Source organism: Mandrillus leucophaeus, unplaced genomic scaffold (assembly GCF_000951045.1).
Source record: "Mandrillus leucophaeus isolate KB7577 unplaced genomic scaffold, Mleu.le_1.0 Scaffold232, whole genome shotgun sequence".
NCBI lineage: Eukaryota > Metazoa > Chordata > Mammalia > Primates > Cercopithecidae > Mandrillus > Mandrillus leucophaeus.
Window position 1 is genome coordinate 2,971,686 of NW_012102388.1, and position 16,415 is coordinate 2,988,100.

Consider the following 16,415-nt stretch of genomic DNA (forward strand, 5'->3'; position numbering starts at 1 on the left):
TTCAAAAAATTGGAAAGAATGGTAAGATGCCCCCGCCATTGCACTCCAGCCTGGGCAGCAAGAGCAAAACTCTGTCTCAAAAAAAAAAAAAAAAAAAAAGAATAAGCCTTTCACTTTAATTATGCTGACATTTCTAAGAGTCCAGGACCATTATTCAAAACTGATTCTTCTTGAAGTCACTCCGCTTGTTTTTCTGTGGAAACAACATTCTGGGCTCAGACTTTTGAAATGCTGCAGAAGGCTGAATCAGCTTTCCTGTTTTGGGAGTCAGTCTGAAATCCCCTCACATCTGGCAGGAGGCCTCAGAAATGATATGATGAGCAGGGAGGGGAGAATTAGATAAGAGGAGCAGAGGAGATGAGTCTGTGTGAGACCTGTCGAGTGCCCGAGTGCCACAGGGTGGGCTCCTGCCCCTGACTCCGGAGTGCCCGGGCCACCCACTGGAGGCTCAGCTCCACAGGTCGGTGGTGCCCAGTCTTCTGAGCCGTTCGACTTGCCAGTCCCAGAAATGAACATTTTCAGGGAAGGTGGGAACCCCCAGCAGCCCCGCAGGACACCATCTCACAGCCTTTCCACGGCTCTTCAGAGTCGGGGCTGCCTCCTGGCTCCTCACTTCAGCCCGTTATGGCAAAAGGATCTCTGGTCATTCCTTAGCTTTAATAGGATTTCTTGGCTGGGTGTGGTGACTCACACCTGTAATCCCAGCACTTTGAGAGGCCAAGGCGGGTGGATCGCCTGAGGCCAGCAGTTCGAGATTAGCCTGGCCAACATGGTGAAACCTCGTCTCTACTAAAAATACAAAAAATTAGCCGGGCATGGTGGCGCATGCCTGTAACCCCGGCTACTCGGGAGGCTGAGGCAGGAGAATTGCTTGAACCCGGGAGGCAGAGGTTGCAATGAGCTGAGATCGCGCCATTGCACTCCAGCCTGGGCAGCAAGAGCAAAACTCTGTCTAAAAAAAAAAAAGGATGGCCAGGCATGGTGGCTCACGCCTATAATCCCAGCACTTTGGGAGGCCAAGGCAGGTGAATCACAAGGTCAGGAGATTGAGACCATCCTGTCCCACATGTTAAAACTCCATCCCTACTGAAATACAAAAAATTAGCCAGGCATGGTGTTGCGCGCCTGTAGTCCCAGCTACTCCGGATGCTGAGGCAGGGGAATCGCTTGAACCCGGGAGATGGAGGTTGCAGTGAGCTGAGATCACGCCACTGTGCTCCAGCCTGGTGACAGAGCAAGACTTTGTCTCAAAAAAAAAAAAAAAAAAAAGATATTCGGCAGCAATAAGGGGATGAAATACACAACAACAAAAATGATCATGAGGACGCTTGTAGCCACACAGAAAATGCTTCTGATGTAATAAGCAAGAGAAGCACAATATAAAATACATCCACTTCTGTGGTTACAGCCATGAAAATATGCATGTGGCAAGAAGGGAAGGGAATTTAAGAAAGTAAGGGACCTGTTACAGTGGCGTACGGGTTATCGTGTTTTGATATCATTTGTGCAGTGGATAAAGGGGTTCATCAAAAGACATTCGTGAGAATACTTTAACCATTTATATTACATGACTGTATCTGTATGTTGTAATAAAATTTCCAGTGAAATTCAGTCACAACTATAATTTATCACTAACCCAGTTTTTCCCAATCTACTGTAGTTCCACATCACAGCAACCAGAATTATTTCCTTATAAACACAAGATATGTTACAGCTTAGGCCTTTGTCCTATTTATTTATTTTATTTTACTTATTTGTTTTTTTGAGACAGAGTCTCACTCTGTCACCCAGGCTGGAGTGCAGTGGCACAATCTCGGCTCACTGCAACCTCTGCCTCCTGGGTTCACACCATTCTCCTGCCTCAGCCTCCCGAGTAGCTGGGACTACAGGCGCCTGTCACTGCGCCCGGCTAATTTTTTTGCATTTTTAGTAGAGACGGGGTTTCATCATGTTAGCCAAGATGGTCTCGATCTGTCCTATTTATTTTTATACGTACATTTCTCTCACCTCTCCTGTTTGCAGGTATTGGTTTTTGAATCTGTAGAACATAGAAACGAGTGTTTAAATCACTAGAATGCTCTCCCTGAATATATGTGTGTGTGTATGTGCAGATTACAGCTACCAAGCCATTTCAACAAAAGTGTAATGGTTGTAGCAGATGATGATAAATGTCTTTAATTGCTTCTGAAACAAAAATACTTGTAATTAAATTGGCAATTGTCATAAATAAAAATCAGACTCAAAAGTATTTTTAGCCTAAAACAACTTCTGGGACAGGTTACCCTTGACTTTACTAAGTATTCTAGCATCTACTTTACTCACTGATGTTGAGACATTTGACCCAGCTGTGTAGTTGTAAAATTCTCGGAGTCCAGGAGGACTTGAGACAAAACCATGTTTGGCCACTGCACACCCTGGGTGAGGGAGCCAGCGTGGCTGAGGGCACATCAGCACCAGGAGGCTCATGGCACCCCCAGGTCTGTTGGAGCCATGGCTAGCTCAGGCTGACTCTGCAGGGTGGCATGAGGACACTCCCTTATACAAGGCCTGGCGTAACATGGCAGGAATTTTACTGTCACCTTAAAGTTAACTAAAAACAGCCACAGAGCAGCTTATGTGCCTGAAGGACAGTCACTTCTCTGTCTTTACGTTGCTTTTTATAAAACTGATGTATACATATGATTTTTAAAGTTCAAATGCTACAGAAAGGTATAAAAGAGAAAAGGTCCTTTCTTTCTTGTGTATTTTTTTAAATTCCTGTGGAAATGGCACTTTTTAAAATTCCTCTCAATTATCTCCCTTCTGTAGTTTGAGTTTTTAACATAAAGGTTACCATTTTACCTTTTTTAACTGTGCCGTTTATGCTGGCATTAAGTGTATTCACACTGTGCAACCATTACCACCCATCCATTCCCAGAGTGTCCATCTTCTAAAACCAAAACTCTTTAGCCATTAAATAGTAACTCCCCGCTCTCCCCTCCCCCAGCCCTGACACCCACCTGCTTTTAGCCTCTGAACGGGACTCCTGGGGACTGCCTGTGAGTGGGATTCTGCGGTGTCTGTGCTTCTGTGCCTGGCTGACTTCGCCTAGCGTGGTGTCCTCCGGTCCAGCCATGTGGCAGCTGCGTTGGACCCCCTTCCTTTTTGCGGTTGAATGATGCTCCGTCGTGTGTATCCCCTCCCTTTGTTTCCTGTGAATCCTTGAGGGGAAAAACTCAATTCGATTCATGTATGTAGAGATGTAAAACCTCACAGTTATGGGATCATACCCTACGTATTTTTCTGACATCTTCTTTGACTTACAGTAGAGATCCTTCTGTTATCAATGCTTACAGTAGTGTTTGGTGTGTTACAGGCACTTGGTAGATAGATATTTATTGACCGAATGACTGTAAGTAGTTTACCTGTAAATCACCCCCTCTGTGTGTGCCCCTCCCCTGCTGTGGGAAATGTGAGCCACGTCTCAGGTCTGTCTTTGTGAACAATGCCGATCACCCATCTGTGTCCTGTATCTTGTGTACTCCAGTGAGTGCACTCATGGGGGAAATCCTCACCATGGAATTCTTTTTTTAATTTGAGATACTGCTCAGTTGACCTCTGAAGGGATTGTAGCAGTTTTATTGGCGCCCATGGGGTATGAGAACTGTTTCTTCATGCCCCTGTCGGCATTGGGTGCCATCAGCCTTTCAGTGGGAAAGCAGCATCTGCTTTAACTGACATATTTAATGATAGTAATACTGAGCCACTTTGCTGATGTCTTTTTTTTTTTTTTGAGACGGAGTCTCGTTCTGCCTCCAGGTTGGAGTGCAGTGGTGCGATATCGGCTCAGTTGGCTCACTGCAACCTCTGCTTCCCGGATTCAAGTGATTCTCCTGCCTCAGCCTCTCAAGTAGCTGGGGCTATAGGCGGGTGCCACCACGCCCGGCTAATTTTTGTATTTTTAGTAGAGACAGGGTTTTACCATGTTGGCCAGGATGGTCTCGATCTCTTGACCTCATGATCCGCCCACCTCAGCTTCTCAAAGTGCTGGGATTACAGGCCTGAGCCACTGCGCCCGGCCACTTTGCTGATGTTTCTTGGCATTGTCTGCTGCCTTTTGAACTGACTTTCCCTTAGCCTGGGCCTGTGTTTCTTCCGGGCCCAGGAAGGGCCCTTTCTTTGTCTATGCTGCTTCATGTTAGCTGTTTGTCATCAGTGTCACAAACTTTTTTTCCTCTGGTACGTTTTTGACCTGCCACACTTGGAATTAATTTCAGTTTGAGGAGCATGTCGCTAGATGCAACACATTCACTAAGTCATACATCTTTTCCCCAGTGACTCACAGAGCCTTCTTTACGACGTGCTGAATTCCCATTTGTACTCGATCTTTCTGCGTATGTGTTCCTGTTCAGTCCCATTGATCGTTAGGAGAGGTGATTTTACGTATTGAGATACAGTTGTAAATGATGTCCTAAAGTGTGCCTATTGGCATGGAAAGATATTGGCAGTACTCTTAAATTTTTCAAGTGGAGTATAAAATTTATAAAAGCATATGCAAAAATAGTGCATATAAACCTGCATATGAGACTGGAGAGTTCCCTTGACCCCTTCCCAGGACTCGCAAAGGGGGTGGCTCGTTTACTCGGCCGCCACTCAATCTCTTACAGGAGGGACCACATGAACGGACAGGTGCGGGAACCAGAGCAAAGGAACGCTCCTCTCTAGCGGGAGCAGGCTCTGCGCTGGCCTCACGGCATCCTCCAAGCACATTACAATGCTCTTTTAGCTTTGCCATCCAGGAGGGGGTGTCTGTGACCCCTGGAGCCCCAGAAAGCGTGTGTTACAGTCAACGTTGAGTGTTAATCAGCTCTGGAGGGCCAGGGTGACAGCCTTTACACCCTGCCCTCTTGGTACCTGAGTTCTTGTCCAGCGTCCAGCAAGAATCAGGTCACACGAACAAATTGAAGGATGATGAATGTGGAGGACTTTATTGAGCTGTGGAAGTGGTCTCAGCAGAAAGGGAAGCTGACAAGGGGTTACAGCAGGAAGATAATTTTCCCCTGGAGTCTGGCCATCCTCAGCCAAACTCCTCTCCAACATCCAGCTGCTTCGTATCCTCTCTTCGCTCAGACGCGTCTCTCTTCTGTGTGTGTCCCCTAAGTCTGGAGTCTGGGGTTCTTATGGGCACAGGATAGGGGGCAGAACAGGCCAAAAGGCAACATTCAGACAGGAAAACAGGGATAGTTCTCACTTTGGGCCGTGGGTCCAGGCTTGAGTGTGAAGCCCTCGCCAGTATTTCCCTGCCTCCTGTCCGTGTCACATAGATTCTCTCTCCATTCCTAGTGTGTGTTCGTAATCCAGGATGAAGAGAAGGCCGAAGTCTTCGCTGAGCCCCTTTTGTCATGCAGTCGTCTACATAGTCATGCAGTCATTTACATAGTCATGCAGTCATCTACATAGTCATGCAGTCGTCTATATAGTCATGCAGTCATTTACATAGTCATGCAGTCATTTACATGGTCATGCAGTCGTCTACATGGTCATGCAGTCGTCTACATGGTCATGCGGTCATTTACATGGTCATGCGGTCATGTACATGGTCATGCGGTCATGTACATGGTCATGCGGTCGTCTACATGGTCATGCGGTCGTCTACATGGTCATGCGGTCGTCTACATGGTCGTGCGGTCGTCTGCATGGTCGTGCGGTCGTCTGCATGGTCGTGCGGTCGTCTGCATGGTCCTGCGGTCGTCTACATAGTCATGCGGTCGTCTACATAGTCGTGCGGTCGTCTACATAGTCGTGCGGTCGTTTACATAGTCATACGGTCGTTTACATAGTCATGCAGTCGTTTACATAGTCATGCAGTCATTTACACAGTCATGCAGTCGTTTACACAGTCATGCAGTTGTTTACATAGTCATGCGGTCATTTACATAGTCATGCGGTCGTCTACATAGTCATGCGGTCGTCTACATAGTCATGCGGTCGTTTACATAGTCATGCGGTCGTTTACATAGTCATGCGGTCATTTGCATAGTCATGCGGTCGTTTACATAGTCATGCGGTCATTTACATAGTCATGCGGTCGTTTACATAGTCATGCGGTCATTTACATAGTCATGCGGTCGTTTACATAGTCATGCGGTCATTTACATAGTCATGCAGTCGTTTACATAGTAGCAACGGACTGCAGGATGGTTTCTTAGACTCCACACATTTTTTTCTTTTTCTGTTTTGAGAGAGTCTCACTCACCCAAGCTGGAATGCAGTGGTACCATCACAGCTCACTGCAGCCTTGACCTCCCGGCCTGAAGCAGTCCTCCTACCTCAGCCTTCAGAGTAGCTGGGACTTACGTACACTTGCCGCCACGCCCAGCTAAATGTTTTTTGTATTTTTGGTAGAGATGGGATTTTGCTATATTGCCCAGACTGATCTTGAACTCCTGGCCTCAAGCAGTTCTCCCGCCTTGGCCTCTCAAGATGCTAGGGTGACAGGCATGAGCCCCTGCACCCAGCCCATAGATGTTTTCAAGTTACAGATCCTGCCAGGTTTACGATTCCAGTAAGAGTTTGACAAGGAAATAGGAACTGAAACCCGCCTGTGTTTGCTGAATCCGCTGTGTGCTAGGTGCTGAGGCACTTTGGGATATGCATTAGAAGCTTGCTTGTTCACCAGTGACCATGACAGCATTTGAGCTGTTGCTGTTCACACATGGGCATTTCCATCAGGACAGCACAGCCAGGAGGAGAGTGGCAGCTCCAGGACCTAGGGCTCAGGCAAGGCCTTGAGGCTCTTACAGAGTAGTGAGGACCCACGAGGACCAAAGACCCACAAGTGGTAAAGGACAGGTGGCCCCACTCGGGAAGACACGTTCTCAGGCAGAACGGGTATGACAATGGGAGGCCAGTTGTAGAGAGCCTGGGACGCCAGGATAAGTGAGCACGAGCACGAGAGCTGCATTTCCGCTGAAAGAGTGTGGCTGCGGGGCAGGGGGCACTGGAGCAGAGTGGAGGCAGGGGTGGGAGGACGCACCTGGCCAGGAGACAGTAGGGCAGTGGGGCTGGGTGAAGGGATGGAGAGGACGCTTTAGTGTTTGCCATCCGTCCGTGGGATTGGCCCATTTCATAGTTAATGTAATGCCCTTCACAAATAAGATTTCTTTTATTTTCCAATACAATCAGATACACAGTCGGTCTGCTTTTGAGCAATTTGTTTTGCCGCAGTAGGAAATAATAGTTGCTAGTTCATGTGCTAATTTGTTGCCAAATACTTCATTGTGATAAAGGGGGGCTAATCAATGTTATTTTCCAATGTTACAAAAGTGGCAGGCAGTAAGCTTTTAATGCTCTCATAAATGACCATTTTTCAGAAGTTCTTTGCTTTGTCCTGGACTCTACCTGAACCAACGTACGTCTGCCCCCCACACTCAAACATGACTTCGGTTTTGATCATTTTTGCTGGAATATTAAAATTGCATCTCAAAGGCAGCTGTGGTTTCTGGAAAGCTGTGTTTGGCATCAGTCCTTGTGCACTTTTAGCACTTGAAGCTGAAAAAAGCGGTAATGTCAACATCACAGACCATCTTAATTCAGCCTGGCAGAGCTCGCAGCAGCTCTAGTTTTCACCTTCGTGGTGAAGGATGATCGTGTTGTTGGAATAAATAGAACTGGGCTTCATTACAAGTGACATTTGAAAGTGTTGATTCAGATTGTCCCCTCACTTCAAAATGAAGCCCTCGTCTTTAACCACAGTGATGAGATAAGTTTTGTTTTTTGGTTTTTGGTTTTTTTTGAGACGGAGTCTCGCTCTGTCGCCCAGGCTGGAGTGCAGTGGCCGGATCTCGGCTCACTGCAAGCTCCGCCTCCCGGGTTCACGCCATTCTCCTGCCTCAGCCTCCCGAGTAGCTGGGACTACAGACGCCCGCCACCTCGCCCGGCTAGTTTTTTGTATTTTTTAGTAGAGACGGGGTTTCACCGGGTTAGCCAGGATGGTCTCGATCTCTGACCTCGTGATCCGACCGTCTCGGCCTCCCAGAGTGCTGGGATTACAGGCTTGAGCCACAGCGCCCAGCCAAGTATTATTAATGACAGGCATTAGTTAGGATAAAGGCAAAAAAAAAAAAAGTTTAGAGGTTCAAATCATTGGCAGTAAACACAGGAGTAGAAACTCAGCTGCAGAGTTGACTCCTCGCACTCCTGTTTGTCTTGACTGTGCCTCAGATGGCGTCTCGCGCCCCTTTGGTTTTGTCTTTCACAGACGTTTGCCAGGGACCGGGTTTTCCGTGTCCCCTCTGTTTTAACGCCGTGTGTTGTCAGTCACATGCCAACACAGTGCAGTGATTCTGTGAGAGAGAGTAAATGAGAGTTCTTCACCAGAAAAATTCAACAAAGACGTGTTTCTCTTCCTTCTCGCCGCAGAGCAGACTCCTCACTCGAGGGTGGAGTCTGTGTCTCGGCCTCCTCTTCAGCTTTCTCTTTGTTTTCCTGGGGAGACCCCGGGCCTTGTTAAAAGGACCTGCAGCAGCTCTGACGTCCCCAAACACTCACAGGTGCCCGTGCTGAGGTTCCCAGTGGCGTCTTTCATCCCCAGGGCTGGCTGGCTTTCTCCTGGTTTAGAGTCCATGGATATTGGGATTTTTTTAGTGCCTCAGCTGATTTCTCTGGTCCCACCCAGGGCTCACCTCAGAGGATGTGCTCAGCTCACAAACCTTTGTTCTTTGCTGTTTGCAGAATGGAAGCCCTTGCAGTGTGTATGGGAGAGGCCAGAGCTAGGATGTTGAGCCTCTGAAGTTGTAAAGCTTACTGGCTTGTATTCATTGTCTTTTTAATTTAAAGGATCATTTAGCATTGCTCATGGGCAAATCCTGACTAATGCCAGAGTGGAGTGGGTGTTCTTGGATATAGAGCTTGGCTTCTCATTGGATGTTTGTGTGTTAGAATTATGTAAGCAATAAAATATTTTAGCTGAGTGCGGTGGTTCACGCCTGTAATCTCAGCACTTTGGGAGGCTGAGGCGTGCAGATCACTTGAGGTCAGGAGTTTGAGACCAGCCTGGCCAAAATAGCAAAACCCTTTCTCTACTAAAAATACAAACAAAAAAGAAATTAGCTGGGCATGATGGCACATGCCTGTAATCCCACCTACTCAGGAGGCTGGGGCACAAGAATCACTTGAGGCCGGGAGGCGGAGGTTGTGGTGAGCTGAGATCACGCCACTGCACCCCACCCCGGCGACAGAGCAAGACTCTGCCTCAAAACAAACCAAAAAACAATAAAATATTTAAAAGTTAGACCTGAAAAGTATTGTTACACTTACAGAATTTCAAATGAGAAAGACCTTTTTGATAAGAACTCTCCCACAGTAAAATGGATTTTTTTTTACCAGTGTCCCTGGAGATAATTTAGGCAGAGCTGTAAAGATGAACTTGGTAGCAGTGAACTTGGTAGCGGCCAAATGGGAGGGCCGTCAGATCCCGACGAGGAATTCATCTCTGCCCTCCTGCCTGCAGCACACCCACAACCGGGGAGGGGCATCGAGAGCATGGTGTGAACGGAAACAGCAAGGAGGCTGAACAGAGGACTGGGAAATCGCAGTGCCATCAAAGAGCAGCCAGCTCGAGTGGAATCTCATCTTAAATTGGGGCCTGCCCCACCAGGGCTCCGCTGAACTGCTTTTGATCTCAAAGCCAAAGTAGGAAGCATAACTGTAGAAGAATCATTTCTACAGTGTTTTCCCTCAGCCAGCTGGCCTTGCCAGGGCAGACCTAGGGAGCGGAAAGAAGGAAGGGAAGCCCCCTTAGCACTTTGCCTTTCACAGACACTGTCCTGCGCACAGTGTGCCGTCCTGCACACACTGTGCCATCCTGCACACTGTGCCACGGGCTGGGCTGGAGCTCTCTCCCTGGGGAGCAGCTGGGGGCAGCCTGGGAGACTGGGTCCCACCCCAGCACCTGACCTGAATTTCTTCAAGGCACTAAATGATGAATTGCAGATTTTTTCACTGTGTCTAAAGGTGTGAAGTGTTTAATGGCTGTAGTTTAAAATTCACTTAAAGTGAATTGAGGAGAGAGTGAGCTTTCCGGGGAAGAGGGCCAGGCTGCAGGCCCACACTGTTGAAGGGTGTTGTCTCCTGACCCGGTTCCGATGCCCTGTGATGGAAATGTGTCGGGATGCATTGAAGATTCGTGTGCTCTTCTGCATGTATGTGGCACTCAGATGGAGAGGTTTTAAAACATCAAAGGGGAACCTAGACCTTTAAAAATTATTGTCAGAGTAGTGCAGAGATTCATTTAAAAACCTAATATTGGAGGTTTGAGGAATCTCTCCTCTGGTAGTTAAAACTATTAAAAAGAAACGTATTTTTTTCCAGCATAGCATCTCTAATACTATGCTCCTCTTATTGGCTCCTGCTGTCCACAGCCTGGGGGCTGGGAAGGGAGTGCTGCCTGTGGAAAGCCTCGGGAACCAGAGGGGGTTCCCTTTCTCCCTTTGCATCCTGGGAGGTGAAAAGGAGGTCACTCTGGATAGCTACAGGAGGAGACGGGTCTTTGTAAGGGATGGTTGCTGTGTTTGTTGGTGTGAGGGGCCAAAGTTGAAATTTTATACGTATACTTCAGTGTTCTGTTTTCCCTGTTAACACCCAGATTTCCCTTTTATTCTTAGGAATCCAACACTACGCCCTGCCCTCTACTGACTGGAGGCAGACCTCTGCCTACTTTAGAAGTTAAACCACCCGATAGGCCTTCGAGCAAAAGCAAAGATCCACCGAGAGAAGAAGAGAAAGAAAAGAAAAAGAAAAAGCACAAAAAAAGATCTCGAACAAGATCGCGTTCTCCCAAGTACCACTCGTCATCCAAGTCCAGGTCTAGATCACACTCAAAAGCAAAGCATTCTCTTCCCAGTGCCTATCGGACAGTGCGGCGGTCGAGGTGGGTGTGCAGGGGGCAGCACCTCTGGTGCCTTCGTGACCCCTGTGTCCTTCACAGGATACCCAGTAGAGCTAGGTAGAAAGTTTAAAATCAGTGCCACTCTCATTGAGCAGACGTGTGTATGCGTGTGCTCGTGTGCCCTGCAAGTCCAAATAAGATCTTTTTTGGTTTTTTGTTTGTTTTGTAGTTAACTTTTGTTTGTTTGTTTTTTGAGACAGAGTTTTGTTCTTGTTGCCCAGGCTGGAGTGCAGCGGTGCGATCTTGGCTCACTGCAACCTCCGCCTCCCGGGTTCAAGTGATTCTCTTGCCTCAGCCTCCTGAGTAGCTGGGATTACAGGCGCCCACCACTATGCCAGGCTAATTTTTGTATTTTTAGTAGAGACAGGGTTTCACCATGTTGGCCAGGCTGGTCTTAAACTCCTGACCTCAGGTTACCCACCCACCTTGGCCTCCTAGAGTGCTGGGATTACAGGCCTGAGCCACCGCGCAGGCCTATACTTAACTACTGCCAGGTTTTTAAAAATTGGTTTGTTTAAATTCTAATGGGTCCTGGAAGTAAGCCTACCAGGACCTTGATTCACAGGGTGGTGTGCTGATTGTGTAAAAGATTCACAGGGTGGTGTGCTGGGGGGTCTTTTGTTTTATTTGTGTAAGTGAAGTTTCCCATGCTAATTTCTCTCAAATGTGTAAAGTTGCAAGACAGGAGAACTCTTTAGCACTGGTTTTGGGTTTGGATTCCCTGCTCTGCACATACGCTCACCGGTGCCACACTCTGCACATACTTCATGTGGCACCGGTGAGTATATGTATGCGGAGTGGGTGTGAAGAGGGCGGTGCGGGTGAGCGTGTGTGAAGAGGGCCTGCGGGTGTGTGTGAAGAGGGCGGCACGAGTGAGCATGTGTGAAGAGGGCGGCGCGGGGGTGTGTGTGTGAAGAGGGCGGCGCGGGGGTGTGTGTGTGAAGAGGGCGGCGCGGGGGTGTGTGTGTGAAGAGGGCCGACGGGTGTGTGTGAAGAGGGCAGTGCGGGTGTGTGTGTGTGAAGAGGGCGGCACAGGTGTGTGTGAAGAGGGCGGCGCCGGTGCACACTGTTTCCTCTCCACCCTCCTTCCGGAAGTCACTATTAAACCAAAGGCCTTCCTGGTGAGGAGCCAGTTTTTCAGAAAGCAGGTTAACATTTCTAGGAGCAGAAATTAAAAATGTAAAAACATTTAAGAGTCACAGAATTTACATCTTGGTGAAAACCATTTTTTAAAAACAAAACGGTGGCCGGCCTGTGGGAGGCTGGCACAGCTTGCCCTGTTTTCAGGGCCCCGTTACACCTCGGGTTGTTGCTGAGCACTGACTGGCTCTCTCGGTTTCTGTAGTGCGGCACTGACTCTGCTTGTCTAGTTTTTCTTCTGGAATTGCTGTTAGCTCTTACGTTTCCATGGGAAAAATACAGATACCTTGGGCGCTCTGTGAGCTTTTTAAGTATAATTTTACACATTTGCCTCTCTGAATATATTCTAAAAACAATATGCTTTATTTATTTATTTGTTTGTTTGTTTATTTATTTAGAGACGGAGTTTTTGCTTTTGTTTCCCAGGCTGGTCTGCAATGGTGTGATCTCGGCTCACTGCAACCTCTGCCTCCCGGGGTTCTAGTGATTCTCCTGCCTCAGCCTCCCAAGTAGCTGGGATTACAGGCATGCGCCACCACGCCCAGCTAATTTTGTTTTTTTAGTAGAGATGGGGTTTCACCATGTTGGCCAGGCTGGTCTCTCTCTCCTGACCTCAGGTGATCCACCCATCTCGGCCTCCCACAGTGCTGGGATTACAAGCATGAGCCACCACGGCCAGCCTGCTTTCTTTATTTTTACCCCAGCCAACACTTAAAGTTTGACAGGCATTTACACTGACTTCTTTGCAGTGAAATTGGATTTGACTCTATGATAAATCAGTTTGATCTTTCACTCTGCATTTTTGCGAGTGTTTTAAATGTTTCATCACTTCATACCCTTATACACACAAAAAAGAAACCTTGCTATTTTCTAATCAAATGAACAGTTTTGCTAACATATCTTCAATTTCTGAAGGCTCCCAGGAGCTTATATATCAAAGCTTTTTTAAAATTTCTCATTTGAGGCCAGGCACAATGGCTCACACCTGTAATCCAGTGCTTTAGGAAGCCAAGATGAGAGGATTACTTTGAGGCCTGGAGTTCGAGACAAGCTTTGGCAACACAGTGAAGACCTATCTCTACAAAATTTTTTTTTTTTTGAGACGGAGTCTCCCTCTGTTGCCCAGGCTGGAGTGCAGTGGCTAGATCTCAGCTCACTGCAAGCTCTGCCTCCCGGGTTTACGCCATTCTCCTGCCTCAGCCTTCCGAGTATACAAAATATTTTTTAAAATTAGGCAGGCGTGGCAGTGCGTGCTTCAAACTCCTGAGCTCAAGCGTAGAGTCTGATGTGGGGGGATTGCTTGAGCTGAGCTCGGGGGATTGCTTGAGCTGAGCTCAGGAGTTTGAGGCTGCAGTGAGCTATGATCACACCACTGCACTCCAGCCCAGATGACAGAGCGGGACCCTGCCTCTACATGCAATTAAGTGAAGATTAAAATAAAAAATTTCCCACTTGAAAATGTTTCTTATGACATTACATAGCTGAAGACAGGCATAAACAAGCCCTCCTAGTGACCAGATGCAGTAAAATTCTTCCCAGTTTTCCTTTTCTACAGGCTCCAAAGAAAGCATAATTCCTTCCTAAATCCCAAGCCTTGGGGCCGATCCTTGTAACAGCTGTTCGTGGTGTTTCTTTAGTGTAAGAAATTAGCTCAGCTTTCACGTGGGGAGTTTTTGCAAACACAGCGGATGCGGCATCTGATATTTCCAGGTCTCCTACCATTCACTTCTAAGGACAGATGATGCCGTGGCTGCCAGCTTTTCCCACATTGGTGTATTCAGAGCTGAAAGGCTTCACCTCACACTTGGAATTTCAGGTTTCTAGGCTGTGCCTCCTTTTTGTTCACTAGACTATAGGAGAAAAGGTCATTTTACATCTTACTTGAGTGATTTGTTTTAGAATAGATTTAGAGTTACATATTTTCGAATAATTTACTTTAGAATAGCTTTAGTTGCATATTACTTTATATAAAAATATATCTTTATATTATTTTTATGGATTCATTGCCGACAAGTCCAAGAAGCCAAACGCTACTCATTTGTTTGTAACTTTCAGTTAAAAGAAAAAATTAAGGTAAAAATTACCTGAGTATGGTTTCTACGGTGATGGTAGGCTACCAATTTTAATTTGACCTACATTTAAAATATTTTACAGTGTCAACAGAGCAAAGTGTTTTCAGAACACTCAAATTTTTAATTAATCTCCATGGCTGAGGAGGTAGTATCTGCATACTTTTAGTTAATTTGAGTTAAATAACTGATTAAAAAGCATTCGATTTTGCAACTGAGACAAAATATGAAGGCAAAGTGCACGTTTATTATAAAATGAAAATAAGAGTATTATAAAACAAAACCTTTCAGGTGTTGGATTGTTGAGCAAGTTCTACCGTGGGTGCTGGCCCCTGGCAGTTGTTCCCCTCCACAGGGCCAAGGGCATGGCTGGGTGCAGAGACCAGCAGTGCCGTGGGTTCTGGAGTCCGAGGACATGAGTTAAACAAGCTAGTCAAGCCCCAGATGCTTGGGAGGCAGAGGCAGGAGGATCCTTTGAGCCCAGGAGTTCGAATCTAGCCTGATGGACATGTTCTCTATGACAAAAGAAGAAGCAGCAGCAGCTGATGGTTTCTCACCATAACCTTTTCTTGTGGAATTCTGCCTCAGCTCTTCTGGGAACAGGGAGTGTGTGTTTTTTTGAGTAGGATTGCATTTTTCTAAACTGGCTGCAAACCTGCATCCTCCATCCAAGCTCTGCCAGCAATAATCATTTCCAGGGATCCAAGTGGCCTTAAAAATGCAAGTTAGAAATGGGAGGGGTGGTGGTCTCCTCAGTCATATGAATTATTGGAGTATAAAAGATAACTAAATTTTAACCAAAGTATTGAAAGTGTTAATGCGGTTGTTATCAGATAGAATAAACTGTTAACAAACATAGCCTCCACTCAGAATGGGTCAGACTTGTCACCTGGGCCTGAACAGACCTAATTGATCATTTTTAATGACTGCTGCCAGCCCACAGTAGAATACCACAGTTGTTAATATTTCTAATTGTGGTAGGATGCTATGTGGAATATGTTTTTTGTATATATTAAATTACTAAAGTTCTATGTAAAATACAGAAAGTTAAGATTAGAAAGCCTTCTTACAGCACAATGAATATTTATTTAATGGCCATACTGTTCCTGTGGTTGAAGTCCCATTTATTTAGTATGTCTAAGTTATGGGTGACTTTGGATCTCCAAAGACAAATTAGACATGTAAAAATCTTTAGTTTTGGGAAATCACTATGTTACTTCTCAAAAAGTATCCTAGTTATGACCAGGTAGTATTTAGTGTCTTTTATATCAACATTGAGGTTGGCACAGTGGCTCACGCCTATAATCCCATCTCTGTGGGAGGCCGATGCAGGTGGATCACCTGAGGTCAAGAGTTTAAGACTAGCCTGGCCAACATGGTAAAACCCCACCACTACTAAAACTACAAAAAACCAGGTGTGGTGGTGGGCGCCTGTAATCCCAGCTACTCGGGAGGCTGAGGCAGGAGAATCGCTTGAACCCAGGAGGTGGAGGTTGCAGTGAGCCAAGATTGTGTCACTGCAGTCCAGCCTGGGCAACAGAGCAAGACTCCGTCTTAAAAAAAAAATTAAAATACTTTTGTTGTCTTGTTTTCTGTTTTCATTTGTATTTTGATATCGTATCTGGTTCTCTATCTTAATGGAATGAAGAAGTACTCATGCGGTTCATTTACAACCTAAAATTAAATTTTAATAAGTATCAGTTTGAAACTAAGTTTATTTTTAAAACTTTTGCTAAGATGGTCTCTTGTGTTCATTTACTTATCTAAATACATCTTCAGAGTTAGCCTGGGCTTCTGGGAGTTCTAGATAGATCTCTGCATGTTATCATTTTAAGATATCTTCTAGTATAGAGACCTATATGATAAAAACATATTTCTGGCTGGGTACGGTGGCTCACGTCTGTAATCCCAGCACTTTGGGAGGCCGAGGTGGGCAGATCACAAGGTCAAGAGATCGAGACGATCCTGGTGAACACTGTGAAACCCTGCCTCTACTAAAAATACAAAAAATTAGCCGGGTGTGGCAGCGTGCGCCTGTAGTCCCAGCTACTCAGGAGGCTGAGGCAGGAGAATGGCAAGAACCCGGGAGGTGGAGCTTATAGTGAGCCGAGATTGCACCACTGCACTCCAGCCCGGGCAACAGAGCGAGACTCTGTCTCAAAAAATATATATAAAAAATATATATATAATCTATTTATTTGTAGAAATTAGCTTCCTAAATACTTGGGGTTGGTGAAGGAGACTGGGGATGGATTTGGAAGACTTTTCTTAGGAGTCTT

At 46.4% G+C, this 16,415-nt stretch overlaps 1 protein-coding gene across 1 annotated transcript in view; it reads left to right on the forward strand.

Moving 5' to 3' along the window:
* Window positions 1-16,415, forward strand: part of SFSWAP (splicing factor, suppressor of white-apricot family) — a 94,965-nt gene that overhangs the window by 62,686 nt on the left and 15,864 nt on the right. Inside the window, exon 14 of the mRNA XM_011981955.1 lies at window positions 10,644-10,909. Coding sequence (XP_011837345.1) covers window positions 10,644-10,909 — 266 coding nt within the window. The remainder of the gene's footprint in view (window positions 1-10,643; window positions 10,910-16,415) is intronic.